General features: G+C 54.6%; 1 protein-coding gene across 2 annotated transcripts in view; it reads right to left on the reverse strand.

The window, feature by feature from the left end:
- The window catches only part of MGAT5B (alpha-1,6-mannosylglycoprotein 6-beta-N-acetylglucosaminyltransferase B), a 64,673-nt gene extending 37,235 nt beyond the window's left edge, over positions 1-27,438 (reverse strand). For both annotated transcript variants that reach the window (XM_039562332.1, XM_039562331.1), the window contains exons 1-3: positions 27,201-27,438; positions 20,888-21,000; positions 2,695-2,839 (exon numbers count right to left, since the gene is read on the reverse strand). In XM_039562332.1, coding sequence (XP_039418266.1) covers positions 2,695-2,839; positions 20,888-21,000; positions 27,201-27,268 — 326 coding nt within the window. In that variant the 5' untranslated portion in view covers positions 27,269-27,438. The remainder of the gene's footprint in view (positions 1-2,694; positions 2,840-20,887; positions 21,001-27,200) is intronic.
- Positions 27,439-27,786: the final 348 nt, after the last annotated feature.

Consider the following 27,786-nt stretch of genomic DNA (forward strand, 5'->3'; position numbering starts at 1 on the left):
TTCAGCAGGAGAGCACTTTGTGAAAACAATAACTAATCCACTTTTGGGCAACTGGAACTGCAAAGTCCATGCTGGCGGCTGTGCTGAGCGGGAAGGAGACGAAGGCAGCAGCCGTGCCAAGCAGGGACGCTTTGAAGACTAAAATCCCTTTGAAATTAGCACCCTTTAATTGTATTATCTTTCCCTGACAGCCTCAAGTCGGTCACTGGTGATCAAAGAGGCAGAGACAGGGAGGGAAGGAGACAAACCCTTGGTGGAATCCCAGGATCCTAACGAGGAACAGCACCCAAGTGTCTCTGTGGGGCTGATCCGGGTCCAGGAGATATTGCTGGGTCCTGGAGCAGTTGGGGGTGCCCAATCCCACCTCAGCACAGGGGTCCCCAGGACTGCAGCTGGTTACCTTCAAAGTGACAGGGACCTCAGCACCCGCACTCCGCAGGGTCTCAGCCCAGCTGCGTTGGGATTCCCCCGGGATGCTCTGCTCAGCTCCAGACAGCACCCAAAGCTGTGGGGTCAGCACAGAGCCAGGCTCTGCTCAGAGCAGGGTGGCTCTGTACCCTTCCAGCTGCCTCACGCACCCCTCAGAGGGCCAGGACAAGCCAAGAAAGGGCACTCTGGATGAGGGAGCACACGTGGCAGCAGACACAGGGCCACTCAAACCTGCTGAGACCCAGAACAGCTGTAACGCTTCCAACACATCCCCTCTGGCCACAGACCTCAGCCAGACCCAGGGCTGGAAGGAAGGGAGCACTCGGGGAATGCTCCCCAAGTGTTGGCAAGCGCTGCCAGTGCTTCGTTAGGGACTGTCACAGCAAAATGCCACCCTCAAGAAACTCCCCCATGGTGGCTGCTTCACCTGGAGATGCTCTGCCCCACGACCAGAAATGGATCTTCAGTGGCCAGGTGAGAACAAGGAGAGGAGACAGATGGGTTTGGAGGCAGAATCAAGTGAAGAGAATTGATTTTCCTTTAGGGGTGATTTATAAGGAGCAAAAGGTGATAAACTAGTTGCCCCTGACTTTCTGCTTCTGAACATTAAGATGTCTGTAATCTCAACCACTCAGGCCCATCTGAGCACACACACAAAACCCAAGGCTGTTTTGATGTGGGTGCATCAGCTCCCATCCTCTCTGGTCTCTCCAAGAGATGGCCCCAAAGTCATCACTCACACAGCAGATCTGAAACACCAAATCCCCGTCTGCAGCCATTGCTGCCAGCCCACAGAAACACTTTAAAGTTTATCTCTTGGCTGCTAGTGTAGAGAAACTACCATCACCTGCAATTACTGGTTCTTTTAACACAAGACTGGCCAAGAAAATCATTAAATGTGAGCAAGCACCTTCCAGTGGCCAGCTGTAATAGTCCTGTCCACTCCTCTCTGGGATTATTGGTAGTCTCATTCGCTTGGGTACCAGCCAGCTTCGGAACGACAAAATCCCCAGCACCTGCCATTGCTGAGGCAAATTATATTTTCTCAGTACTGGAAATGATGCTACATAAAAGGCAGGACCACGCATTCCACGGCTGCCTGTGCAGCTCTAACTCAGGTGTGCAGGTACCGTGGCAGAGCTCAGCCTTTAATTACAGGCTCGCTTACTCTGTTTTCCATTATAGGCGCAAAAGAGGCTCGATGGAAAGCGAGGGAGAGGGATGGAAATGCTGGTGGGAACAGGGAAAAGCACAGCGATGGCAGGAGGCGGAGGTGGGAATGCTGTGTGGGAGCCAGCAGGATGCACCACAGCTCCTGTGCTGTCAGCACGGAACAGGGCAGGGGTGACCCCTGCACGTCACATCCCTGCCATCCACCTCTCATGTGTCACCCGAGGCTCCACCTGAGCAAAATCCACATTGGCATCTTTTCCCCATTGCCAGGTTGGTCCCTAGTGCTGCCCCTTTGCTTTTCCATCTCTGCCCCCCCAGCACTGGTTACCATTTGTGCAGGTCTTGGCCTGACACTCAAATTAGTGCCAATGAATGTTTAAAGGCTCCCAGAGCACAGGGAAGTGTCTCTTTAGTGAATCAGGTGGGAAGGTCTGATGGCATCTCTCATGCTGCCAGCTGAGATGTACATCACGGGGAGCCAGGGCATCATTTTAAGCCCTTCTGCACATTTAAGCCTTGCTCTACTCCAAGGCTAAGCACATCAGCCCTGGATTCCAAACAACCACCAGTTCCACTGCTACCCAAGGAGTACAGGCACAAAGCCTGTCCTGAGCTCAGGGAGCACATCCCACACACCAGGTGCTGCTCCAGGCCTCGGCAAGTCCCACCTCCGGCTGCACCACAGCACAGCACCGCAGGCCCTCCCACGCCTCCACACTCGCAGCTGGGACTGCTGCTGCAGGAAATCATGAAATACCCCAAGCTGGAAGGGACCCATAAGAATCACTGAGTCCAAATCCTGGCCCTGCACAGAGCAGCCCCAAAAATCACACAGTGTGCCTGAGAGCGCAGTGCAAACGCTTCTTGAACTCTGACAAGTTTGGGGCTGTGACCACTACTGCTAAAAATCGCAGCCAGTTCAGAAATCCCAAAAGAAAAGGTTCCAGAAATGGCAAATGAGACTAAACAAGATCTCCCCAAGCCCCATGTCCCATTGGGCCCCACCACCCCCACAGAGCAGCTCAGCACCTTGGGCTGTTCTGCTCCTGCAAAGCCCCCATGCCCAGCGCTGCTCCACGGGGTCTGACTGACCTGTCCAGAGGGAATCGTGCTTCATCCCCTCTGTGGAACTCCGTGCTGTTCTCCAGCCTGGCCAGGATGTCCATCCTCTTCATCAGCATCTCCAGCATGTCGCTCATCCTGCGCAGCACCCCTCGGGACTCCAGCGCGCCCATCACTGCGGCACAGAGAGCAGGTGAGACCCGGCCACGGCTGGCACTGACAGACCCCACCCATGGAACCCCCTGCCCACGGCCCCAGCCCCACATCTGCCCAGTGGCCCTGTGCTCCCCAGCCCCACGGGTGGGCTCGGTGGGGTACGGGCCATCTCGGTGCCCTGCTGTCCCCAATGTCCCCTCCCCGGCTCTGCCATCATCCTGCCTGAGCAGGGTAAATCCCTGCCTGTGCCCAAATCCAGCTGGGCTCCTCCAGCTCGGGATAGCCAGTGGTTATCTCAGCCCCCTCCCCTGGCTCTCCAGCCATGAACTCCTGACTTATCCACCTGATCCAGCCTGTCCTGTGGGCTTATGGAAAACTGATTTTATTCCCAAGCACCAACCAAACAGCCTTTCATTTGGCACTTTCTATTTTTCACTCTCCAGCGCCCACCTAGGCCAGCATCCTGCCTTTGACAGCAGCCTGCAGGGGACGCTTAAGGAAGAACAGGGGAAACTGAGCAAAGAGGTGGTCCTCCCCCAACACATCCTCCCAGCAGCACCGGATTTTCCTGTTACAGAGAAGAATTCATTTTCTGCCCGTATCTGCAATGAGGTGGGTGGCCCAGCACTGGAAATAGCTCTGTCTCAAGCGCTGCATCTCAGAGAACCCCTGCAGCAAGGAAGGCCCCCAGTTCCCAGCCCTATTTAACACTGTTTCCTATGGGTTTGCATGGCACTGACCTGCTGCCACATGGAAAGCACAGGGGGATCCAGGAGCTCCTGGCTCCCGGCTTGGTTTGCCATCGAGCGACAGGAGCCTGAGCCCGGAGCCAGGGAATGGAAAATAAAGCTCCTGTTTCATCTCAGCTCGGCTCATTTCACGTTGGTAATAACTTAATCAGTGCATAATCCCCTGAACCTCTCCCGTTTAGCTTATCTCCACCGTTCCACTCACATGTGCTTTCCAAGAGGCAGCACATCTTTAATGTAGGGAGCAGCAGGGGCCAGGGGGGCGGCGCTGGGAAGGCAAGCAGCTGCCAGACCCCTGGGTGGCTATCAGGTGGCTATCAGGTGGCTATCAGGCAGCTATCAGGACTTAGGGACACCTCATGCACCTCCAAACAGATGCAAAACCAGTCTCACAAAGCCAGAGGGAGGCTGGGATCCCCTACCCTGGCACAGCCCCCTGCAGCCAGCCCAGCCAGGGCGGTGGGATGGATCAGGGTATTCCAATGGCATTGTGTGCCAAGGACAGCCCTGGCATGGGCTTCTCCTCACCACAGGGGCACGTGAAACAGCACAGAGGCCTCAGTGTGGATGGTTTGGGTGCTCAGGTGAGAGCAGGGTATGGCCGGGGTGGGATCAGGGGCACCGTGACAGCTCCTGCTGCTGCAGAGCTGCAGCCCCGGCCCCATCCACGCTCCCCCAGGAATTCCCCCACTATTCAGCCACAGCTCCCAGGAGCTGGGAAGGCTGCTTCCCAGGGAGGGCTGCTTCCCAGGGAGGGCTGCTTCCCAGGGAGGGCTGCACTGGCACTGCAGCTGAACTGGAGGCTCCAGCCCCTCACACTCCTCTGCCAGGTTCTCAACCCGGCGGGCGCTGGGATAACATCGGATCACTGCGGCTCTGTCGGAGGCACGGCACACGAGCACAGGGTTATGAGCCCTCCAAGAAGCTGACACTGGGCCAGCCAGACCTTGCCAAGGGCTGCCTTCCACGCTTGGCTGAGATTATCAGCAGCACATTATTTTTCCTGACGCTATCTAACAAAACAGAAGAAACATTGAGAGCAAAAGCAATCGCTCAAAAAAAAAGGACAAACCACCATTCATGGAGATTGAAACTGGGCTCTTCCCCAAACACTCCCTCAGTTCCATGCAAGAAGTCAGTGACTTCTGCTTGAATCAGTGGGTGCCCGAGGTCCTGTGCAGCCTCGGGTCTCCTTGGGTGGGTTTGAGAATGCAAGAGGCACTTGTTCCCATCCCACCAGGAAGGTCACCTTGTCCCCTGGGTGATATAAAAGTCACAGCCTGTCCCACTGGAGAGCAGCAGCACTCATGAGCCTGCAATTAAAAGATCCTATGGGGGTAAAGAAGTGGAATCTTGAACCCTGGAGCTCCATTTTGACAGGGGCTGCCCCAAACACAGCTGAGCAAATCAAGAGAAGGCACAGCCAAGGGAAATAGAACAGCTCTGAGATGGGCTTAAATCAGAAAATCCACTTCAGTTATTTACCCACAGCCTGAGTCCATCCCAGTGGCGTCCCTCTGACAGCTGGGCTGTGTTCATGTGTTGCAGCCCCCAGCACCCTCTGTCCACCCCAGGACTGACCACCCCCCAAATGGGGATTTCTACTCAGAATTTGCTCCTGTTCTGACATCCCAGCATGGGCAGCAGGGCAGAGCTGAGACCCTGAATGCAGTTTTTGAGTGAGACAGTGATTACCGATCCCTCTTGGATGCTCCTGTGCCACAGTGGGTCAGGCTGGAGGTCAGGAAAGAGACCTGAGCCAACCCCTACAGCTGGCCACAAAGGCTCAAACCACAACCACCAGATTCCCACGGGTGGAGTCCATCCTGGCCTGGGGATTTGGATCCCAGCTTGCTTGGGGGGTCAGGCTGTGTCGGTTTGCTGGGAAGACACAAGGATGGTGCCTGGGAAGGCAGTGGAGATGGAGATTTCCTGGCAGCCCAGGCCAGGATGCCTGCTCCGAGTCCTCACCACAGAAGCACAGTGGACAAGACAGCTCTACTCCCAAGCCACTAATGAGGGGTGAGGATATTCCCACCAGGCCACAAATCCATTTCCCTCTGCATCCCAGAGAAGCCAGCAGCAAGTGAAGCCACAAGCTCCAGCTCTGCACCCCACCACTTGGCCCCCCAACATTCCCACTGTCTTCCCTGAATTTCCCTGAGATGTCCCCTCCTGTCACTGCCACCACCCAATTCCCAGCTGGTTTTAAGCCATTCCAGGATGCTTTCCAACAGCAAAGCTCTGAGCCAACAATGAGCCAAGATATTCCTTCTCAAACAAAGAAATAATTAAAAAAAAAAAAAAATCCCAAATACGACATAAAAATAGTAATAAAAAAACCAAAATCCCAGCTTTCCCTGCGTTATCTTTTGGGGCACCCCTCCAGAAAGCAGAGCTGTGGCAGGACACATCTCCCCCCAGCCCTCCCCTGGCACTCAGAGATGAAGTCAAAGCTCTTCCACATCAACACCTCTCTCTTTCTGTTCCTGGTCTTTGTCGTTGTTGTTGTTGTTGTTTTTCCAGCAGCTTAAGGAAGCTAACAACGACCTGACATTTTTGGCAATGATTATTACATCTCTTGGAAAGTGTGTCTCATTAAAACCAAAAGAAAGGAGGAAAAGTGCTGAAGTGACTCTTTTAAAAATGCAAGAGCCAGGATTAATTTGTTAACCTGAAATGAAGACTCAGACACCCACCCAGGGCTGCTCAGCTGCCTGAGCCAGGCACGGGGATCCAGAGGATGGAGAAGATCCTGGCCAGGACCTCAGGCTTGTCCCTGAAGCCAGTGATGAAGATCCCCAAGGAGACTTTACCCACAGCACTGCAGGCAGCCAGGATAAACCCAACCCCACCTCAACAGCACAAAAGCCCAGTGAAACAGTCCTGAAAAATAAAACAGCTCTGAAAACCATTTTCTTTAAAAAAAACCAAAGCCACCAAGCTGCTAATTACAAAGGAAAAATATTCTAATTTCCCCTGATAACCAGCAATGATGGGACAGCAAACACAAGTAAACCCGATCGACAGATTAATTGGAGTTTGTTAAAGTATGACAGGGTTTTGACAGCTTTCCTGAGTGGCAGCCATGCTTTCCAGGCAATCACTGAACTGACAGAGGTTTTCATAGCAGCACTAGGAAATAATGATTGCAATCAATCATATCTTACCGGATTTCATGAGACATGCTGGTAAACACAGCAGAGGGAGGAGAATTATTTATGGGCCTTCTGAAGAGCACACAGCTAAGTAATTGGATAAAATCAGGGGAGAAAAGGAAAGCATCCCCTCAGGGTGATGTCTTGTGGAAGAAGGAATAGCTTCTCTGTGAAACCAGCGGAATAGTCACCAGCCAATATGCTCAAATCTGGATGGGTTGAAACCCAAGGGAATTCACTAATGATGCACTCGTCTTCAAAACACCTCCTCGGAGTGAAAGCAGCTGTGAGCAGGCGTCACCTCCTGCCAGGACCTGCCACTGGAACCTCCAGGAATGGGAGCCAGGATGAGCACTCAGGGGAGTGTTGCTGCGTGTGCCAAGCTGAATTCAAGGGTGAAGTTCAGTGGAACTCAATGATCCTCGTGGATCCCTCCCAGTTCAGGATATTCTGTGTTTCTACAATTCTCTGACCATGCAGGAGTGGAGAGCAGCTGAGAAAGGAGCAGCTCTAGTGCAGGGGACACCTGGATGGGCAGCTCAGCACAGGCTTGGGACCAGCGGGGATGATGTGAAGTGGTGCTGGCAAAGCCCAGGTTGTGCCACAGGGGAAGGAGCAGACAGGAAAGAGTTTCCTTGTGTTTTCCATGTTTTGGGATCCTGAGCATCCTCCACCACTGCTCACACTGGGAGCCCTCTCCATCCAGCACTGCCCAAGCACGGATGGAGTGTGGAGGATGTCACCCTGTCACACAGGCTCTGGGGTGCCTGGGCTGAGGTTTTCAAAAGGAGTTAAACCCCTCAGGAAAATAAAAATAGCACTTTGGGGCATGTCCCCTTGTGCTGGTTTCAGCTGGGGTAGAGTTAATTTTCTTCCCAGTGGCTGTGTTTTGGAATTGTGCTGAGCACAGGGTTGATTTTACAGAGATGTTTTTGTTATTGCTGAGCAGGGCTCACACAGAGCCTCTGCTGCTTTTCACTCTGCCAGGCTGGTGAGGAAGCTGGGGGTGCTTGGGAGGTGGCACAGCCAGGACAGGGAACCCAGACTGACCAAAGGGATATTCCAGACCCCATGACATCATGGTGAGGGTATAAAGTGGGGGAAGAAGGAGGAAGGTGGGTTTTGGCATCGGTCAGTGGGTGGTGAGCAATTGCACTGTGCATCACCTGTTTGTTTCCTTTTTGTTATCATTATAATTTACCATTATTATTGTATTTTACTTTCTTTTCAATGAATAAACTTTTCTTATCTCAACATACAAGCTTTACTCCCATCCTCCTCCCCATTCCACAGGGATGGGGGAGGACGAGGGTTGACAGAGTGGCTTTGTGGTGCTTAATTTCCCTTTGGGTTTAAACCACAACATCCCTTTAGCCACTTGGAGTGACTCAAACCTCCCTGCTGGCAGCTCCCTGTCCCTGGGTTACCCAGCCCCATCCTGCTCAGGGAGTCTCACACTGCTCAGCAACAGCTTCGTGCTGAGAAGATGGGGGAAAAAAACCCCACATTTCCACCCAAACCCAAGTGATTTCAAGGGCAGAAAAAGCCTCCCTTGCCCATCACTGTGGGGACACCAAGGCACAGCCTCAGCCCACATCTCCACAGACCCGTGTGAACAGCACCAAAGCATCTCCCTGGCATTTAAAATGCAGTCCCACACTGTATTCCCAATATCCATAACCTGGCTGGTTGGCTGTTGGTTCCCTCCCTTGTCAGACACGTCGCAGCCCTGCCTGGCCATCCCACAACAGCTCCAGCACACGCAGGGGGTTTGCTCAGAGATAGTGAGATATTGCTTATGTCCATTGAAAATACCAGCTGAATTAATTTCAATCTGGAGCATCATTTGCTTTGGTTTTCTCCTTTAAAGGACAACTCCAGGCTACTTAAACCCCTTCAAAAGGGCAGCACAATCTTGGAAGATTTATTGCAGAGGAAACTGGAGGATCTCCAGTGGGGTTCAGGTAGACCCAGACCCCACTGCCCATCTCCTCGGGGGTAGTACTGATGCCTTGAGAGGCCACCTAGAAACAGAGACTAGACAGGAGTAAGGGAATAAAGGTAGGTGTTTATTTGAAAGGCCTTCAAAGGTACCCCTGGGGAGCCAGAGGCCACTGCCCAGATGGACCCCAAGATGGACAACAGGTCACGAGTTCTTCACACTTTTATAGGCTTGGTTCATTTGCATGTCAGGGTTATTTTTCCAATTAAAGCTTCGGTTTAATGATGTAATTTCCCCTCAGCTTGCCCCCTTCTCAGAGACTTTTGGTTTATACATTTTGGGCCTAGGACAGTCTGAGTGTCCTTGAAGAGCAGGCCTGGAGAGGCCTTGTTATGTCTGGCTGGCACGAGCGAGCAGAAATTAACAGGCTACAAGAAACTCAGAGTTACACACTGGGCAGTGCAGGATTTGAAAAATACAAAAGTTAAAACCTAAGGCATCAGTACCCAGAGCTGTCCTGGGCATCCCATCCTCCCACGAGGAATTTCCCAGGGAGCAAAGCCCCAGCCCTTCGATTGTCTGCCCCTCTGATGTTCCTCTATTTACTTGCACTATCGATTTTGATTCAAGCAGATTGAAAGACCAAAGAGCCAACTAGCCAAGGACTAACTCTGACACATAATCCATCGCAATCACAGTCCAGAGACCCAGCGCTAGCTGCAAACAAGAAAGCCCAAGGCCAGGCTCAGGCTGGCAGCAATGGCCACCTCCTGTCTCCATCCCTTTGGGGAAGCTGCTCCAGGGATGGACAAGGTCCCACGGGGTGGCTGCACCCCTTAAGGGCACCCATGCCCCAGCATGGGCTCCCAGCCAGTTACTGCTGCCAGCAAACCCACCCACATCTGCCACTAAACCGCCCCAGATGTATTAATTTAAGTCACACAGAGAAAATACGGACCTGCTTAGCCAGTGCCCCAGTGGCAGAGCACCGGGGGCCACACAGGGAGCTGCCACACAGCTGGAGGTGCCCATGGAGCAGCTCAGGGGCTGCTGGTGAAGTGGATGCTCCATCGATCTGCTGCTGGAGCGCTGGGAGCGCCGGCAGCAAAGCGGCTCCCTGGTAATCAGCCAAACTAAGCAGCCTTAAGTCACTGGCTGGTAAAGTCGATTATGTCCCACCTGCCTGCTATCACCTACTCCTGGATTTAGCCACCCCCTCGTGTGCTGCTGTGTAAATGTGCAGCCTCAAGGGTGTTTTCCCTCGCTCCCTCTGCGTCGGACTGGCAGGACCGTCTGTGTCCTGCAGGGCTGGTTCAAACTCTGCCAGGCAGGACCTGGCCCAGGTGCAGCCGTGTGATTGCAGCAATTGCAGCCTTTCCTGGGCTCAGGGACCCCCTCCTGCTCTCCTGCAGCCCCCCAGAGCAGCAGCGCCTGGGGTCGATGGCAGCGGGGGGAAGCGATGTGCTGCGGGAGATCCCTGCTGAGAGCCGGACCCGCTGCGCCGCGCTGCCCAAAGCAGCACCAGCAGGTGCGAAATAACCCCGTTCAGCCCCAGAAATCTCTCCTGGAGGCCTCACGCCACCCCTCCGGCCAGGCACTGCTCTGCCCATCTCGCTCCCAGACTGTCACGGCAAAGCCACGTCCTTGGGACCCATCGCCAGCGGCTTCGGGAGCAACGAGCCGCATCTCTGCTTCCCTCCTGCAGCCGCTGTCCCGGCACGCTGCAGGTTCTCCCGCGGGCATGAGGCCCCAGGAGGGTTCCAGGAGGAGGCTGGTTAGAGGAAACCACCCCGAGGTGTCCCTGTCCCTGCCCCGCTGGCTCTGGGGTCTCGTTCCTCCCTCCTTCAGCTGCAGGAGCCCGAGCTGAGCCCGCAGAAGAGGGTCCTGATGATGCTTTTCTACCCAACCAGCTCCCCCTGTCCCTCCGACCCCGAAGGAAACCCTATAGGAGCAGCCTGCAGCTCCACCCCAACACATCCGCTCCCTCTTTCCATACAAATAAGAAAAGGCAGGAAAATGAACAATACAAACACTCACACTCCCAGGCAGGAGCGTTTCATTGCTGCAAGGGAGAGCACAGGGCTCTTCCCCCCAACTTTTATTACTTCTTACCCTGCCACACACACACACCAGAGCCCTGATGGCCCCTCTGGGATATGGGGACAGTCCCACAGGTCCTGCCACGAGCCATCACTGCAGGTAAAAGGAGCTGGATCATCTCCTCTCCCCCACAGCCCCTGGAGATGGGCTGGGGGAGTTGGGAAGCTGGGGAAGAAGAGATGAATACACAAAACCTCAACACAAGCTGGAGTTCAGCTTTTATTTATTTTAATATATTTTTTAACCCATCTTTCTTCCTCCTTCTCATCCCCCTTTCACTTTTTCTTTTAAAAAAGCAGCAGCAGGGAGTTTTTCCGTTGCTTCTCTATTGCCAGCCAACACTATTTCAAATTGCATTTTAAGCTGTTCTGCAGCGCTTCAAACACCTCACACTGCAGGAGAGGCTTCCAAATTACAAGATTAACATCGATTTGAAAGTGCTTCCTAAAACACAGGGGCTCCAGCACAGGGATGGATCAAGGGCAGCAATGCCTAGAGGACACCAGAGCTCCTGGGGCATGGCTGGACCCCACACTGGGGTGGATGCTGTCAGTACTGGGGGCAGCTGAGACACCCAGTTCCAGGTGAAAAGCAGCACACACAGGTCCCACAGGACAGGGACAGCCCCAGAGTGACTCCACAGACCCACGAGCCAGGGACCAACCTTCATTTGGGTTCTCGGTGTTTACAAGAGGCATCTCTCCAAGGGCACCAGCATTTAACTCGGCTGGTTCTTCTCCTGATGGCCCCTGCTGCTCATACAGGGAAAATTGTGCTATCAGGAGCCAGTGCCCCAAGGATTGCAGGAGAGGAAGGATTGCACCCTGCACTTGCACAGCCCAAAACCAGCCCATGGAAGGCTCCAGGAGGCTCAGCACCCCCATCACTCCCCTCCAGCTCTGCACATCCAGCACTCGAGCACACAGCCGCGCTTACAGCTGCCCCAGAAGGTTCAGCTTCAGAAACAGCAGAACTCACTCATTTAACATTTCTAAAACGATCACCCTTTCTCCTTCAGCCAAATAGATCGGCCAAACAGTGCTGGGCATCCTGCCACTCTGCTTCCAGGGGCACATAAATCATCCCCTTCCTCCAAACTCATCAATCTCCAGCAAGCCCACGGGCCGGATCCTGCTGGCAGCAGTGGAGCCCAAAGCAGGACCCAGAGCTGGGGGGCATTGGCAGAGCTGCAGGATGAGCCTCAGCTAATCTCTGCTCGAGCTGAACCGAGCCCTGCTCTCTCGTTTAAGCCAGAGAAACAAATAAATCAATGGGAAAACCCAGCTCTTACAGAGGCTGCTATGGTTCCCACTGTGCTAGTTTTATTTTCTGAAGTACCTGCTGCCTCCCGGGCTCAGGATGAATTTTGATTTAGGAGTGAAAAGGGGTAATAAAAGCATAAAGAGCCATTAACATTCCTCCTGGCCATGGTGGGGTGTTGGCTCATCACGAGTTGATGGAAATGCCATTTGACTTCCTTATGAGCTATAGAAAATCAATTAATTGATTTAATCATTCCCTGGGTGTCCCTGCTTATGGAGATAACAGAGTGCCAGGGCAGCAGGATGCTGCTCCTGCCTCCTCTGACACAGGGGCAGCAGGGAAGGGGCCAGCACACATCCCTGCTCCGAGATCCTCACCACTGCTGCCCCAGTTGAAGATGTGTGAATTGACACTTCCAATTTTCCAATTTAGTGGCATATTTTTTTCTTCTCTTTAAGCCTGCAGGCATTCAATTCTGGGCAGCAATTACATCAAGCAGACATTTCTTCAGGAAGAGACATTTTCCCAGGGTGGATTAAGCCTTAACCACTACAACAGCAGCCCTGAGACTGTTTTTTACCCCTCTGTGCCCTAAAAAGCACCAATCTGCATTTGGCTCCCCCAGCACACGCACACAAAAGTGGGCAGGACCCCCCCCAGTGTCACGTAGAACCCCAGGGATGCCTTTATTTTCCTTATTTCAACAGCTCTCATTTCCCTGCCTGCAACACCAGTTTAATGAGGGCAGTAAAGTTTTACACTTCCACTTTAAACTCCCTTTCCACAAGCGGGTTGAGGATGGGAGCACAGTGCACGTAACGATGGCTGCAGAGCTCGGGGCTGAAGTGGGGACACCAGCAGAAACAGGAGAGGCCACACTTCCTCCATCCAGGCAGAACAATGGTCTGCTCCCAAAAAACTGCAGATTAAGGACACCCCTGTGTTGGCCATGGAGGTGCAACCCCAGCACAGTGGAGCTGATGGCACTTATGGGTGTTGTGTCACCTGCTTCAAAGAGCCCTTGGGGCAGCTGAGGATCCAGCAGGAGCTGGCAAAAGGCAATGTTTGGGGCAGAAACCCTGTGTCTGGGCTCTACCTGGGTTTGGTGGCTCCACTACCTCCTCTCACCCCACCAATGCCTGCACAAGGAAGGAGGAGAACGGTAGGAGCTGCTGGATCTCAGCATTTCCAGGTGAGTCCAAGAGCCAACCCCGCTGCTCCAGGAAAGATCAAAAGCCCATCAGGTCCCAGCAAAGCTCCTCACCAAGGAGATGCTCCCAGCACCAGCCAGCTCCACTTGGCACCAACCAGACAACTTCTTACAGCATCAGCTGGCTGCTCCAGCCTCCGAGGATTCATGGAGTGGCTTTGGATGGGATGGATAAGAGAGGCTGGAAGTGAGCCCCAAGCACTGAAGAGCTGCCCAGCACGCTCCTCCACATGGCTTCCCCTTGGCTGGCACCCACAGGCTCCGGGAGAGTCTAATCCAGCTCTGGATGCAGCAGCAGGAAGATAAAGCACTGGGGACGTGCAGGATCTGCAGGTCCCAGCCGGTGCTGGGGAGGTGACAGCACACACTGACCCACACCTGGCACCGGGGAAAGCCGCCTGGATAACAACCCCACAGGCAGTGCAGGAAGAGGGGACGGGAGAGGGGAACCTCCTGTCTTCTGAGGGAGTTTTACATAAGTGAACTGTGGATTCAGACCCTGAGAAGAGTCTCATTCCTCCTCCTGGAGCAGCATCCCGGGCCCTGCCGGCGAGACACGCTCCAGCATCCGCTGATCCCGACAAGCTGCTTACAAGCGCTGCAGTTACCCAGGGCTGCTCAGCAGACAACATCAAAACATGACACCAGCAGCCCGGGAGAGGGTCATAACTCACTCAGGAAGAAACTGGGAATAATTAGCACTGACTTTGCCGAGCAGAGCCCGCCCGGCTCCCTCCCTCCCTCCGCTGCCCGTGCCCCCCGTCACTGTCACTTGCTCACACAACTGGTTCTCCTGTCGCCTCTGCTGAGCATTAAAGGCAGCAAGATAAATTTATAACTCACATGACTTCTTGAAAGCAAAGGGAACACGACATCCCTGGAACCACGAGTCTGTGTGCTGTGTCTCAAGGAGGCTGCAGTCCAGGCCCTCGCTCACGGGTGCTCTCTGCAGCCAGAGCAGGTAAGAAAAGGGATTCCCAAAGCCACAAAGAAACTTTTGGGTATTCTCCCCAACCCAAGCTCCTGTCAGAAGGACTGGGTGCTCTGCCCAGAAGTGGATTGGGATCTGTCACAAGTGGCAGCGACCCAAGTTTGCAAATGGGTCCTGAAATTACTGTTCCCGAGAGAGAGGGAGGGTGAACACATCTGTGTTTTACTTTAAAGCTCCCTTGGGCTGAGCAGCATCTCAGTGCAGCCAGGACAGAGCTGAACCAGGCTGTGCCCTCCTCTGCTGTCATCCCTCACAAGGAGAGAGAGCACACAGTGGGTCAGGATCATGGTCCAGACCTGCTCCTCCTCCTCCTCCCCTCCCAGCACAGCTGACTGCGAGGGGGGATGACTGAGTTACCCAAGCTCACTCTGATCGTTAGCAAATCCGAGCTTGACCTTTCTGCATCCTCTGCGAGAGCAAATGGTGATGTTACCTGGCCACGCTAACCCAGCTGGGATGCTGCTGGAACAGAAGGAAAAGCAGCAGAGCCAGGAGCAGGAGCAAAGGACCCCTCTGAGGAGATCATGTAGGTTCTCACATTTCTATTTGGCCTCTCTGCTCCACTCCTCAGGGAGCAATCCAAGGCATTGAAATAACACAAGATCCCTTTGCTTCACAGTGCTGTGGCTCTGAAATGGTGAAGATGCCCTACAAAACCCCGAGCAACCTTCAGCATTATCATCTGCAGCACAATTCCCGCCCCTCCACAACATCCCTGCTCTGGAGAGAAACAGAAGCCACAAATACCAAAGCTTACAGCTGTGCTGCACAGCCCTAAACATCTCCCTCTCTCCTCTTCTGTGTTCACTGATGGAAGAAATCACTTTAAGCAGGTGAGACTCCAGGAGCTGGAGCAAGTGACAGCAGCAGGAGAGGCAGAACACTCCAGGAGCTGGAATACTGAGGGGGTTTGAGGAGAACAGGGCAGGATTCCTGCTGGGTGATGTTAAACACCATCTCCAGCACAACATGCCTTGGCTGTTGGCTCTGGATCTCTCCTGAGGGTCCCGTAGCCCAGCGTGGCAAACCAGAGCCATTCTGACACCACAAGGAAGCCCAAGTGTTCTTTCCCCATGGTCTGCATGTGGCACAAAACACCCCAAGCCAGCAAGGGGAGGCTTCCTTAGAAGACTTTCTCCATAACTTTTCCACATTTATTTTTATTCCCTCCAAAATGAATGTAAATGACCAAATCCCAGAGGTTTTTGCAGCAGAAGCTGTTCTCTGGTGACCTGCAATCCTGCTGTGCCTGCAGGCACTGGTACACTGCCCACCTCCAGACAGATTCCAGGTCCAGTTACCATTGCCCAGCTCCAATATCCCAGTGGTGTAGGACTGGGAAAACTTCTGTTCTAGCCCACAAGCTCCTTATCAGCCCATCAGGGTCCATATCATGGAGCCCTGAGGAGACCAGACCCCAAAACACATCTCAGCAACCTCGGACAAGGTGCAACAGCCTTCCAGAGGCTGAGCTTCACCCCTGCTTGCTTCTGTTTTCCAGCTTGTGCTCTAAAATCAGCTCTCTCCCACCCTTGTCCTTCCTTCATCCCACTTCCCACCGATCCTGCTCCCAAAGCGGCGGAGGAAACACAACACATGAGCCCAATTGTGGTCAGCCACAGGAAACCAGCTGGAGATGCTGCTGGGAACTCGTTTTGGGGTGGGAAAAGGCAGGTGCTGAGCTCTCCAGCTGAGCAGCAGGAAACACTCGAAAATGGGTTGGGAAGACAGTCATGGGAACAGCAAACACACAGCTCCAGCCGCTCAGCAAACCCCCACTTCCCAAGGGCAGCAGGACTCAAGGACCTCAGCACCAGAACTGCTGCTGCAGCAGTGATCCCCAGGCACAGAGGTACCTGTGAATCACTCCAAACCCTTCTACCAAAGTCCCAGCAAGGTCAGCTGAAATCAAATCAGACCCCTCTTGCAAGAACCAGCAGCCCAGCAGGAGGGCAGAGCTCAGCTCCAGCCGTTTCGGAGTATCAGGACCTGTCCTACACATCCCCTGCATTTGCAGCAAATTCCTCCAGCACCTCATACCCAGCCCTGCAGGAATCAACAGCAAGAGGAATCCAAAGGCTTTTGATTCTTTGAACCAGCTACAGCAGTTGCAGGCAACATTCCAGCCACATCTAATCGCGTTTTAACACTTAATAACCTATTTTCCCCCGCTAATCCCCTGCAGCAGCAAGTTCCACCAGCGGGGTGTACATCCCACCAAATCCAGCCTGGGGCACAGCCACGGGCTGAGGGACCACTGCCAAATCCCTCCCAGCAGCATGATGACAGAATTTGGTGCTTTTTCAGCATCAGCCTCCTGCCCCCTGACTCTGGCAGTAAAACAACAGCAAGAAAGATGCTTGGGGGGGAAAAAAAAATCACCAAACATATTAAATTCTAAATAAGAGAAGAGGGCACAGAAAACTCAATCTCTTGAGCCTAGAGCCCTTCCCAAAGCATCTCCCACATTCAAAATTTATAGACTTCTCTGTTCCTTTTTTTAATCTACATCTTTGTTTGCAGAACAAATTCTCTCAGTGGCCATTTCAAAACAAAGGAACCTTTGTCTGTGTTTACTTGACAGAAGAGGATTAGGATAAAATAACTTGCGTTTCAGAAGGGGGTTTTTTATTTATTGTTAAGATGCAAAGCCTCTGCTGCAGCGAATCACCAAGCAGAGAATCCATCTGAGGAATGATTTCTGGCACACACCGAGAAACTTGGCTTTTGGAGAGAACCTCCGAGAAAGGTATTCACGTACAAAAATCGAATTTAAAATGGGATTAACTTCTGGACTGTGACATTATCCATCTCTCCTTTTCATGCTCCTGCCTCACATCTGTGTTTATTTTGGTTATGACCGGCTGCTCGCACAGTTCAGGAGCCGAGAAAGCTCTGGGCAGGGCTGGGACATTTTCATGTCTCCCTTCGAACTGCAATAGCTGAGGCTCAAGGCTGGGCTGGGCAGGTCACTCAGGGAGAAACAGGAACAGCCCCAGCCTAAACTGGACTAGGGACTGTGAACTTCAGCATCCATCCACAACCCAAAGGATTTTTTGGGTGCAGATGATTTTGAAGCAAATGATTTTTTGACATCCCCCAGCTCTCTGCAGCCACCCCAGCCCCGCAGGCCCTGAAGGGCATGGGCAGCTTCCCCTGCACAGCGGAGCCTGGCAGGACATGTGGGAACAAGGAGCAGCACAAAGAGCCACAAAAGCTGGGATCAGCCCCAGGAAGGACTGCAGGAGCTGACACTCACTCACCACAAGCCCACCCCAATAAATACTCCAGCTCCTCTGTAGAGCAGCCCACGCCAGAAGCACACGGAGGAGGATGTTGGCAGCTTCCCTGCAACATCCATCAATTAATGAATAATGCTCCAAAGGGCACTTCCAGGCGTCCAGGTGGAGCAGGCAACAGCAGCAGGGACCAGGCTCCTTCCCCACCAAGGAGCCCATCCCTGGGAAACTCTCAGGCCTGGGCATGGCAAACCTGAGGCCACACACCCAGGAACTCCTCCCAAGCCACTGGCCATGAACCTGCCCAGGTTTGTGCAGATTCCCACCCCTCCTCACACCAAGAGCTCACCAGCTCAGCACAATTAAGCTGCTCCTCCGAGCTCGCCTCCAGCCCAGCACTGTGTGCTCGACAGCAACCGTAACCGCCAGGAACATTTCCTGGCTTTCCCTGGGATCCAGAACACGTGTTAATTAAATGCCAGTTTGTTATTCAAACAGACCTTTGGAGACTTCACAGCGCTAAAAAGCAGCGCATCCATTCCTGCTCCCACCCTCCCCACTTCCACCTTCATTCCACGCTCCTCCACGCGAGCTCCGCATCCCCTCAGCCAGGAGAGACCTCCTGCGTCCCCTCCTCAGCCTCCTGCTCCAAAAAACAGACGGGGTCAGAGCTGCCCACAGCCTCACATCAGCCAGGTGTGCTCCCAAAGTCTGCAGGGATGGAGTTTCCCCACCTCTGCAGAGGCTATGACTCCCCATGTCCCAGAGCACATGGGAGGCTGCCCAGGATGCATCATCCTTCCTGCTTTTTTCCATGGGGTGGGATAATTCATTTTTCCAGCCATCAGAGCTTCCCCTGACAGCCCCAGCCTTCCACTGGTGACAGAGGGAGGTCTGCAGTGACACTGGCCAGCTCCTGGCTTGGACATTCCCTGAGGCCTCGGTCCCGCTCTGCTTTGGGGGTTCCTCACACCTGGGAACAGCTACATCACCCTGGGGCACAGCCAGTCCCTACAAAGCAGCGTGACAGGAAAGGCTGAACCCCAAAAGCCTGAACCAGGTGTTAAAGAGTGAGAAAAAGCCTCTCAGGCTGTGCCTGCCAAGCTTTGGGGACAAAGAACAGAACCTCCCCCCAGTTCATTATCTTCCTCCAGAGACAGGAGAGAGGATGCTTTGTGTTTAAAACCAGTGCATGAGGCCATGAATGAAGCTCATCTTCCCCAACAAGAAGCACAGCAACAGCCAAATGTGCAGCAATTCATCTGGAAGCAATAGTTTGTTTGGCAAAGCCACTGAATATAGGAAAAAAAATTTGGATTTGCATTGAATTTTTGAGCTTTCTAACAAAGCAGGACTTGCCTTACCCAGTTAGACAGCTAAGAGACTAAAACCTTGAAAAAATAGATGATCTAGGTCATAATTTACTTCTTTTCTTCTTTAAATGAGACCAGCCAGGCATTACCAGAAGCAGCATTCAACCTGCACCACCTCAGAGCAAAGCAGCATCTCTCCCAACCAGCAAGGCCAGTGCTCACAGCCCTCAGCAGATCCAAAGAGGATCAGGCAGGAGGGTGAACCCTTTTACACACCTTGATTTAATCACCTGAACCCCTAAGCATGGAGGATTTGAGGTGTGAGGGCCTGAAAAAGGAGATTTGTTTTGATCCAGCTCCAGGGCTGTGCTGACACTGCTCCAAATAAACGAGACAGGCAAGGATGGAGTCAGTGAATTCAGAGATCTGGGTTGAACTGATGACAAGGATAAGGATGGGAAAAGCCACTCCAAGGCATCCAGAAAGGGGCCAAAGAGCTGAGGAATGGTCTTTTTGCCATTATTTCACCCCAATTTTAGAGCCCTCTGGGTTGACACCAGATGCTTCTGCAGGTTTCTGGAAACCTTTGCTGCTCTTTGCAGCACAACCTGTGCCATGTCTCAGCTGGTCCCACAGTTCATCGGTCTCTCTTTGCCTTTCTTTCAGTTCTCTACAGATTTTCAGGGGCACTGGGGCTCCTCTGGGACAGAGGGCAGCTGTGACAGTGACACCTTTAATTTCAAACTCAACAATCTTTTCAGAACCTGTCTCCTCAAAAGCCAGGTCTGGAGAAGGTTTGGGGAAGGCAGTGGTTTGGGGGCTTATGCCCACTCTCCTCGCGCTGCTTCTTATCCCAAGAAGGAAGAAATCCCCTAAAACCAGACTTCACTCAGCAGCCATGCTGGGATGTGTGCTTGGCTTGAGGACAGGAGCACAAAACACACCCTCCCCAGGGGACACGTACCCTGAGCAAGTGCAGAAACACTGAAAGCACTGGCCCTGCCTCCAGGCTGAGGTCACCAGGAAAACACCAGCCCTTGGAAAAGGGGTTAATGGAGCTGGTGATGGGAGCAAGTGTGGGAGCAGAGGGGGAGGAACATCAGCCACCGTGTGCACCATCCATAGGGAGAGCACAAATCCAGCTGCCACGGGCTGCAAATCCAACTCTTGGAAAGTCAACTAAGCAACTAAACACCATGCAGCTTCTGGAAACCACCACTTTATCCCTCTCCTTCTGTAGGGAAGCAGCTGGCACTGCTTTCAGCACCACAAGGAAAGGATTTAATGCCCCAAAATCACATCCTGGGTGAGGCTGTGGAGCTCAGATCCTCCCATGGTTTTGGCACAGAGAAGAAGAGGACCATGGTGGCCTGACCAAGCCCATCTCACCCTGCTCAGGGGAGCTCATGTTGACTGGAATCTCAGAGGAAAAGTCAGGGGAAGCTCAATCCATGGCAGCAGAGTCCTCCCAGAGCAAGGGCAGGACATGACTGTCCCACCACTGAAGTGTCTCCTGAGCTGACTTCATGTCTCACCAAAAGAGGTGTTAAATGCAACAGAACACACACTTGCTAAAAATTAGAATCTTTCTCTTCTACATTTCAGCACCTGCATAAAACCACAAAGGCCTTTTATTTTCCCTTCCCTGAGGAACAATTTCCACTCTTTGCAGACCAAAACTGCTCAAACCCACCGAGACCTCCAAGCACCTGAGCCGAATCCTCCACACGTCAGACCAGTGGCAGCCCACACAACCCACACCAGTGCCAGCTGAAGCTCTGATCCCGCTGCCTCCCCATCCCTCTGCTGCAAGCCAGGGCCAGAACCTCCCCCCCAGCATTCATCCCCACCATGTCACACCTCTGTGTGTGAGCACAGCCACGTTTGAGCCACATGGCAAAGTGACCCATGCCACGGCAAGAGAGGCCAACAGGACCCTGAGCCATCCTGATAACCCCAAAAAGGGCCAGGAGGGAGCTGTGGGAATGGAAGATCCAAGCACCATCCTCCTGCATGCCTGGCACTCATCAGCTCAGCTGGACCGTGCACGTGGGGGTCACGGAGCAGCAGGTGGGACCGGCCGGACACGGAGCCGCGCTCACCTTCGGTGCGGATGGTGAAGGGGGAGTCCCCCAGGCGCTTGGCTGAGAACTGCCCTCCCAGCGATGTCATCAGGAAGCACAGCGTGAAAAATCCAATGCCCAGCACGAAAATCCTGTGGGAGAAAAAACAGAGCTGGAGCAAGGTGTGGTGAGGAGCCAGCTCCTCCCTCCTGGGGCAGCCCCACCACCCCTGGGGTGGGTAATCCCTTTGCACAGCAGCAAGTGGCATTTTGGGTTTGGGTGTCTGGGACAATCCCAGCTTTCCAACTGCTCCATCCCCCCCCAGCCCTGGCAGGGAGCATCTGTGCAGCCCCAGCCCCACCAGTACCTCACCCCAGCCATGGCCAGACCCACGTGCACTTCACAGAGAGCCCCAGGACGCTTGTGCCCAAACCCTGGCACTGAGCAGGGGGGTTTTGCCCAAGAACCCCCTCTGAAACCTCTGCTCCAATGAGCAGGACTTGAGGAATCCTGCCCTGCCCTCCAGGGGGAGTGGAGGATTTGCATCTTCAGTGGGGAAGCTGAGCCAGACCACAGCTGCCCGTGACAATAAACAATACCTGTACTCCTCTGGGAGAGAGGAGCAAAGAGAGACCTTTACCTTCCCTTCCTCCCAAAGGATCTAAAAAAAGCCCTTTTATTTTTTTTAAGAAAGCCTTTTGTTCTGCTGTAACCAGGCCACCAGCATTGTCATGGTGTCACCAGCCCCGTGCGTGGCCTGGGGCCATCCCATCCCTGCTTTGCCCACCCGGGCTGGCAGGGAAGCAGTTCCCACGGGGACAAGCCGGGCAGGATGTCATCTGCACGTCACCTCCAGCGAGGGACAGGAGCTCCCAGCACTGCTCCTGCTCAGGCCAAATTCAGGCCAGCCACTCTTTAGGGGGTGGAAAGGCTGAAGGGAAGAGCTCTGTGCCAGCCTGGTTGTTGTGCACCAGGGAGTGCAAAGCAGAGAGCTCTGTGCCAAGGGATGGATGCCTGGCCTCCTTCCACTGCTCAGAGATGCTGCCATCGTCCCCGAGACTCCGTGCAGGGGCAGCATCCTCCAGCAGGCACACGGGAAAAGCCCTGGCACAGCCACTGCCAGGTGTGGGTGTGACAGCTCCCAGAGCAGCAGCCTGATCTCAGCCACCAAACGCAGGGGAAATCTCGAGGAGGAGAAAGAGAAAAGACAGCCCCCAGCCAGCTTTGTGAAACAACAGGCTTGTCTCACCACAGATGAATCCTGTGTGGGACAGGGAGCTGAGGAAGCCCTCAGGGGTGCCCGCTGGCATCGCTGCCTCTCAGCAGCCCCGAGCCAAAGGGAAGCAAACCACAGAGGACAGGAGCCTCCAACTCCGCTTTACGAGCTCACAGCATCCTCCACAGGGCTCGGGAGCTGCACACAGACACAGCACAGCCACCCAGGCTGTTCCAGGTGCACAGGAGCCCACAGCTCTCCACCTAAGCATTCCTACACAGCTAAAAGGCAGAGGAGTAGGAACCAGCCCTTAACTCTGGGCTGCAACACACCAGCGCTGCAATTATGTGCTGCTGCAAAGGGCCAACAAATAAAGTGACCTGCTTCAAAGCCCTCGTTAGCAACTGGAGATGTTGTGGAGAGCTCAAGTACCGGGTCAAGCAGCTCAAGAAGGGCTGGGCTTCCCCAGGGAGATCGAGAGGAGGAGCTCCCAGGGCAGCTCCCTACTGTCCCAGCACGGCATGGCCAGGCTTTCCTTGCCTGGACAGGCTCCTGGACAAAACATGGCACTTGCAGGGGATCCCATGAGCTCCCTGCCTCCATCCAGCCAGCTCTGATGCTGCTGTCACACGGTCAGCACACACCTGAGCCCCAGAGCCAGGGCAGCCTCTCTCTCAGCAGCACCCAGCTCAAGAACAAAGGGTTTCCTCTGCCTGCTCTGAGGAGAATCAGCCTGGCTCACAACAGACAGGCCCCTAACTCCTGTCCATCCCCATGGAGCAGCCCTGCCCCAACCCTCAGGGGCACCTGGCCATGGGCTCTGGACAAGCAGCACAGCACAGCCTCCCATCCCCTTCTCACCTCCCACCTAATCAGGGGGAAAAGCAACACCCTGGGCTTGTCAGCACTAACGAGCTCTGCCAGCTCAGCACAGCACAAACACTGCCTGACAGCCAGGCCAGGAGAGCAGATCCACCTGAGAGAGCTGATTTACCCGGGAGAGCTGATCCACCTGGGAAAGGGGATGCTCAAGTGCATCACTAAAACTGCCTGACATCCCTGTGCAGGTGTGGACCAGCTGAGGTTCCTTTAATTTCCCAATGAGCCACCCCTGGAGGGGTGGAAAGCAGTTCCAAGATGCATAAAGCACTGTGTGCTCACTGATCCAGACTCCCATCCCTAAAGCCTGGCTACAGGCAGGGCTGGTGAGCCCCACAAGCAGCAACCAGTGGAGCAGAGCCACCCCCTCCCCAGTAGATGCTGCTGAACCATGGAGCTGTGGCATCTGCACACAGAGATGATACAAACCTCAGCCCCCATCCCAAAGCAGACCTGGGAGAAGGGTTTTCAGAGAGCTGTGGTCCAGCTCCAGCAGAGAGGTGATTGTGGAGGCAGCAGAGCATCCCTGATGCTGCAAAGAAACGTGGTGTCCCATAAATAGCTTGGAGAGGGGGTGATTTGGGGACATTAGTGCACTGCCATTATCACAGCCTGTACCCAGCGTGGTGCTGGGGCTGGGAAGAGCTCTCAGGAACACACTGGAGGGGGTTGCTGCACCCAGCTTGGCTTTGGAGGGCTGAATTTGTCCTTAGGGAACTCTGTGCTTCCCTGGCAGGAGAGGACAACAGCAGGGTGGAGAGGAAAGAAGCTGAAGGGGGTCAAAGCCCAGCCAAGTCCTGCACCCCAGGGTCCCTCCTGGGAGCACATCCTGGTACAAACCCCACCCACAGCCCTGTCCTGGTACCCCCCTCCCCCAAGGGGCACTTTAACAAAGCTTTACCTGGATAAATACTCAGATCTGGTCCTGCTCTCACACCTCCTATTGACAGTATCTTTATCATCATGCAAGACATTGTTGATGCTTTTTACTCTTCGTAATTATAGTTTGGCAAGGAGGGATCGTTAAACACCGAGCAGAAAGAAAAAGGGGAAGGGAAGAAAAAGATACAAAGGTGATCTGTGCTCTACCATCTCCCTAGGAAACTAAACCTTTTTCATTTTGACTGGATTACAGAGAGAGTAGGGGAGATGCAAGATGCTTTTTTCCTACATTTAAAAAAAAAAAAAAAAAAGGAATCGGAGCCTAACTGGAATTGCTGTCCTTGGGAGATGAGTGCATCCAGCCCAGAGCAGTGCTCCAGGGAGCAGGGAGGGTGCAGGGCCCTCTCTCAGCCTGAGGACCCCATCTCTTTCACTTTTGCTGATGTTCTCCAGGTGAATAAAAATGCCTGGCCCAGCCTCAGCTGAGTGGAAACTCCTTGTACAGAAAACAAATACCACAAAGTAGGTAAAATGCACCAGATCCCAGATGGTCCAAATGCACTGGGTCCTCACCCCCAAAATCCAGTCTAACTCCCTGAAGACTATGGAGTTCCAATGACCAAATAACATCTATCCTTCATGCTGGCTTTGCCTGTCACGCAGTGTCAGGTTTAATTCATTGCTCAGGCACAGTTCTGGTGCCAAGTCCCTCTCCACGTCCTCCCCAAACTGAAATGTTCAGGGTTCTGGCTCAGTGCCCACAAGAGAAGAAAGCAAAATTCCTCAAGTCTTAAATGAAAATTGGAGGTGATGTCCCAGTCATGGAGGATTTCGGCCCACGGAACTGGAAGCTGGATGTGACCAGGAGGGTCTGAGTGCTGAGCTGGGATGTGGCGGGGGGAGGAAGGCCAGCAGCACCCAGCAGGAGGGGACTGTGACACTGGGTCTGTGGCAGCAGTTCTGTGCTCACAGTGCCACATCACCCCGCTGGGACCCACGGGGAGAATATTATGAGGGTGCCTGGGGAAACCAAGGGTTACAGAGTCGGGTAACATCTTGTATCAGAGAAGTTTTCAACTCCCAAATGCTGAACCACCATTCCCACCAGCAGAAGTCAGGTTAATAAACGACCCCTCTCCCTCAAACCTTTTTTGCTTGGAGCCTGACAGGGTCATGGTGCTGTCAAAGTGATGCTCAGCCATGGGCATTGCCCTCCATGCAGGGGACCAGGGTGAACTCTCCTACTGACCACTGCGACATCCCATGGAAAGCCTGGCTTTGGCTTCCAGCTGGCAAATGGAGCTACAGAGCCAAGAGCTGGGCGATCTGGACCAGGGCTGCTCGGTGAATTCCATCAAATGAGACACCCTTTGCTGCTGAGATGAAGTCAGAGCCACCCTTGGACATTCCTGTGTTTTCCACACTGATCTGCTCCCTCTCCCCTTCCCTTCCTGCAGGCGCTCTCCCAGCTCAGGGCTCTGCATTGCTTTGCTAAGTGTGTCTGGAAGGTGGTTAATGAAATGTTTTGGTGCACAGGATCAGGTTTCCTGTGTGCTGTTTGCCGATGGCACCGCTGCCCCGAGCCTACATCACAAAGGGGATTGCACCACAGGATTCCCTGGAGCAGCCAAGCTTTGCTCAGCCAGCAGCAAGGAACCCATTTACAGGACCCATCCCGACTGCCAAGATCTTCTCCCACTCCTGGAGGTTATCCCTGACCCACATCAGCTGTGGGGTGCTGATTTTAGGGGAGCAGAGCAGACTTGCACCAGGTTATGGCTGGAGCTGGGCAGTGCCAACACTCGCCCATGCTGGGCTGGGAGCAAGGTGACACAGGACTGTGGCATGGAGGGTCACACTCAGCGTGACAGCAGCATAGAGGAGGTGCAGGGGTTCTGGACATTGTGGCACAGCTAGGAGAGGGTCTTGGGAATTTCTCCTCTTGCACAGGGAAAGCCTGACTGTTAGCAACAAGGTAACCCCAGTGGTTCTGGTCTGTACTGGTTTGAGAGCAGAAGCCAGCCCAGGACACACGGACAGGGCAGTGCAGGTGCCCTACACTGCTATGGACACCAGGGACCCTCCAGGCATCACAAACCTCTCATCCACACACATCCTCAACCTTGCTGGGACTTTGTGATCACCCTGAAATGCACTCCCCGTGCTTCCCCACCCTGATCCCAGGTCACTGCTGAAAATCGGGTTCCCCTGCTCCAGGAGTGATGCCCAGGGCACAGGGATGCTCAAGCCAGTCGCTTCCTCTCTATGGAATTCAAACGCAGTTAAGAAAGCAAACAGCCAGGCAAAGAGCATTCCCCGGGGCGAGTGTGCCCTTTGCGCGTCTCTCACAGTCACTCCCTGCTCCACCTGGAGCAAGCCTGAGCTGTGGGAACGCTCACGCCTCTGCCACCACTTTGTGATATCCCCTTGGCCAAGTTCCCCGGTCCCAGGGCGGTGCCGCGGGGTCCAGCGGCAGGAATCCCTCCAGGCAAGCAGAGCCAAGCAGCTCCCGAGGAGAGGCAGAAACCTTTCCACACCTGGGCGCAAGCGAGCGGCGCAAGCACAGCCTGTCCTCTCTCCCAAGCGCCGGGCGGCAGCCTGGGCAAGGCAAAAGGCAGCGAGCAGATCCTTCCGGTGATCCCAAACCTCCAAACACAGCGGGGAGCACTGGAAACCGCTGGGCTGGGCTCACCCCGCCTTGAGCTTCACCCCCGGCACGTTCCCCTCTATCTCTAAGGGGTTTTGGTGCCTCTCCCCATTGAAAAACCAAGCAACTACCGACACCTCCCCTGTGTCTCAAGCCCGGGAGCAACCCAAGAACATCTCCAGTGAAGCAAAGAAGCCGGAGAGCAAGGGCTGGAGAGGGGAAGCAAAGGTATGGAAGCAAAAATGGGGAGTTCCAACACGGGGAATAAAGCAATGGGTGGGTACGGGTGTGCTGGAGCCGTAGGGGTTCAGGTTTGGACATCCACCCCGGCCCCACTGCTGGTTCAGGGTGGGTTTCAAAGTCCCCAGCTGCACCAGCAGGTTTAAACCAGAGGAACCGAATCCCCGCCGAGTACCAGCATCTCCGAGGACGGTACTAAAAAAGCCAGCGTTGAACAGCCCCGCGATAACCCCAGAGATACCGGCGGTGGGGCGAACCGGGAGCCGGCAGCCAGCGAGAGCCGCACGACCCGCACGCTGCCCCGCGGGCAGACCCGCCCGGATCCCTGACACCCTCAGCTGGGCTCAATCCGCACACGCACAGCCCCGCAGGCTCACACAGAGCCCGGCCAGCCGCAGCCCCCCGCACCCAACGCGCTCCGCCGGCCGCTCCCCACCCGCAAGGAGCCGGGAAAGGCGGCAGCGGCCAGGAGGAAACACCAACTTTACCTAAAGGGTCTCAAGGTGACGAGGCATCTTCTGACCATTATCTTGCCATCCGCGTTGACTGTGATCATCGTTCAAAGTTGCGGGCAGGGGGCGGCCCCGCACCCCCCCCCAGAGGCAGCGAGGGCGGCAGCGAGCGGGGCTCAGCGGGCGGGGCGCGGGGCTGCGCGGGGGCGCATGGCGGGGGCAGTGGGGGGACACGTCCCCCCAGCCCTACCCCTGCCCGTGCCCGTGCCCGCTGCCGGCCGAGCCCATGGCCGGGCCCCCCTCGGCTCCGCTCCGCTCCGCGCACCCCGCGCTGCGGCTCCGCTCCGCCCCGCACCGCCCCGCGGAGCCTCCGCCGCGCTCCGCCGCGCTCCGCGTGCCATCTAGCGGCAACCCGGCCCCGCGGAGGAGGCGGCGGGACAGGGGGGTAAGGGAGATGGGCGTGCGGCAGCCCCCCGAGGAGAGGGGATGACGTTTTGGGGGGAGGATGGCCGGGTTTGGGAGGAGAGGGCGGCAGCATCCCCGCGCAGGTGACAGCCCCCGGCGTGGGGACCGCGGGAGGCAGGGATGGCCCTTCGGCGAGGGCTGTCAAACCAGCAATGCC

This window comes from Corvus cornix, chromosome 18 (genome assembly GCF_000738735.6).
Source record: "Corvus cornix cornix isolate S_Up_H32 chromosome 18, ASM73873v5, whole genome shotgun sequence".
In the NCBI taxonomy this organism is placed as follows: domain Eukaryota; kingdom Metazoa; phylum Chordata; class Aves; order Passeriformes; family Corvidae; genus Corvus; species Corvus cornix.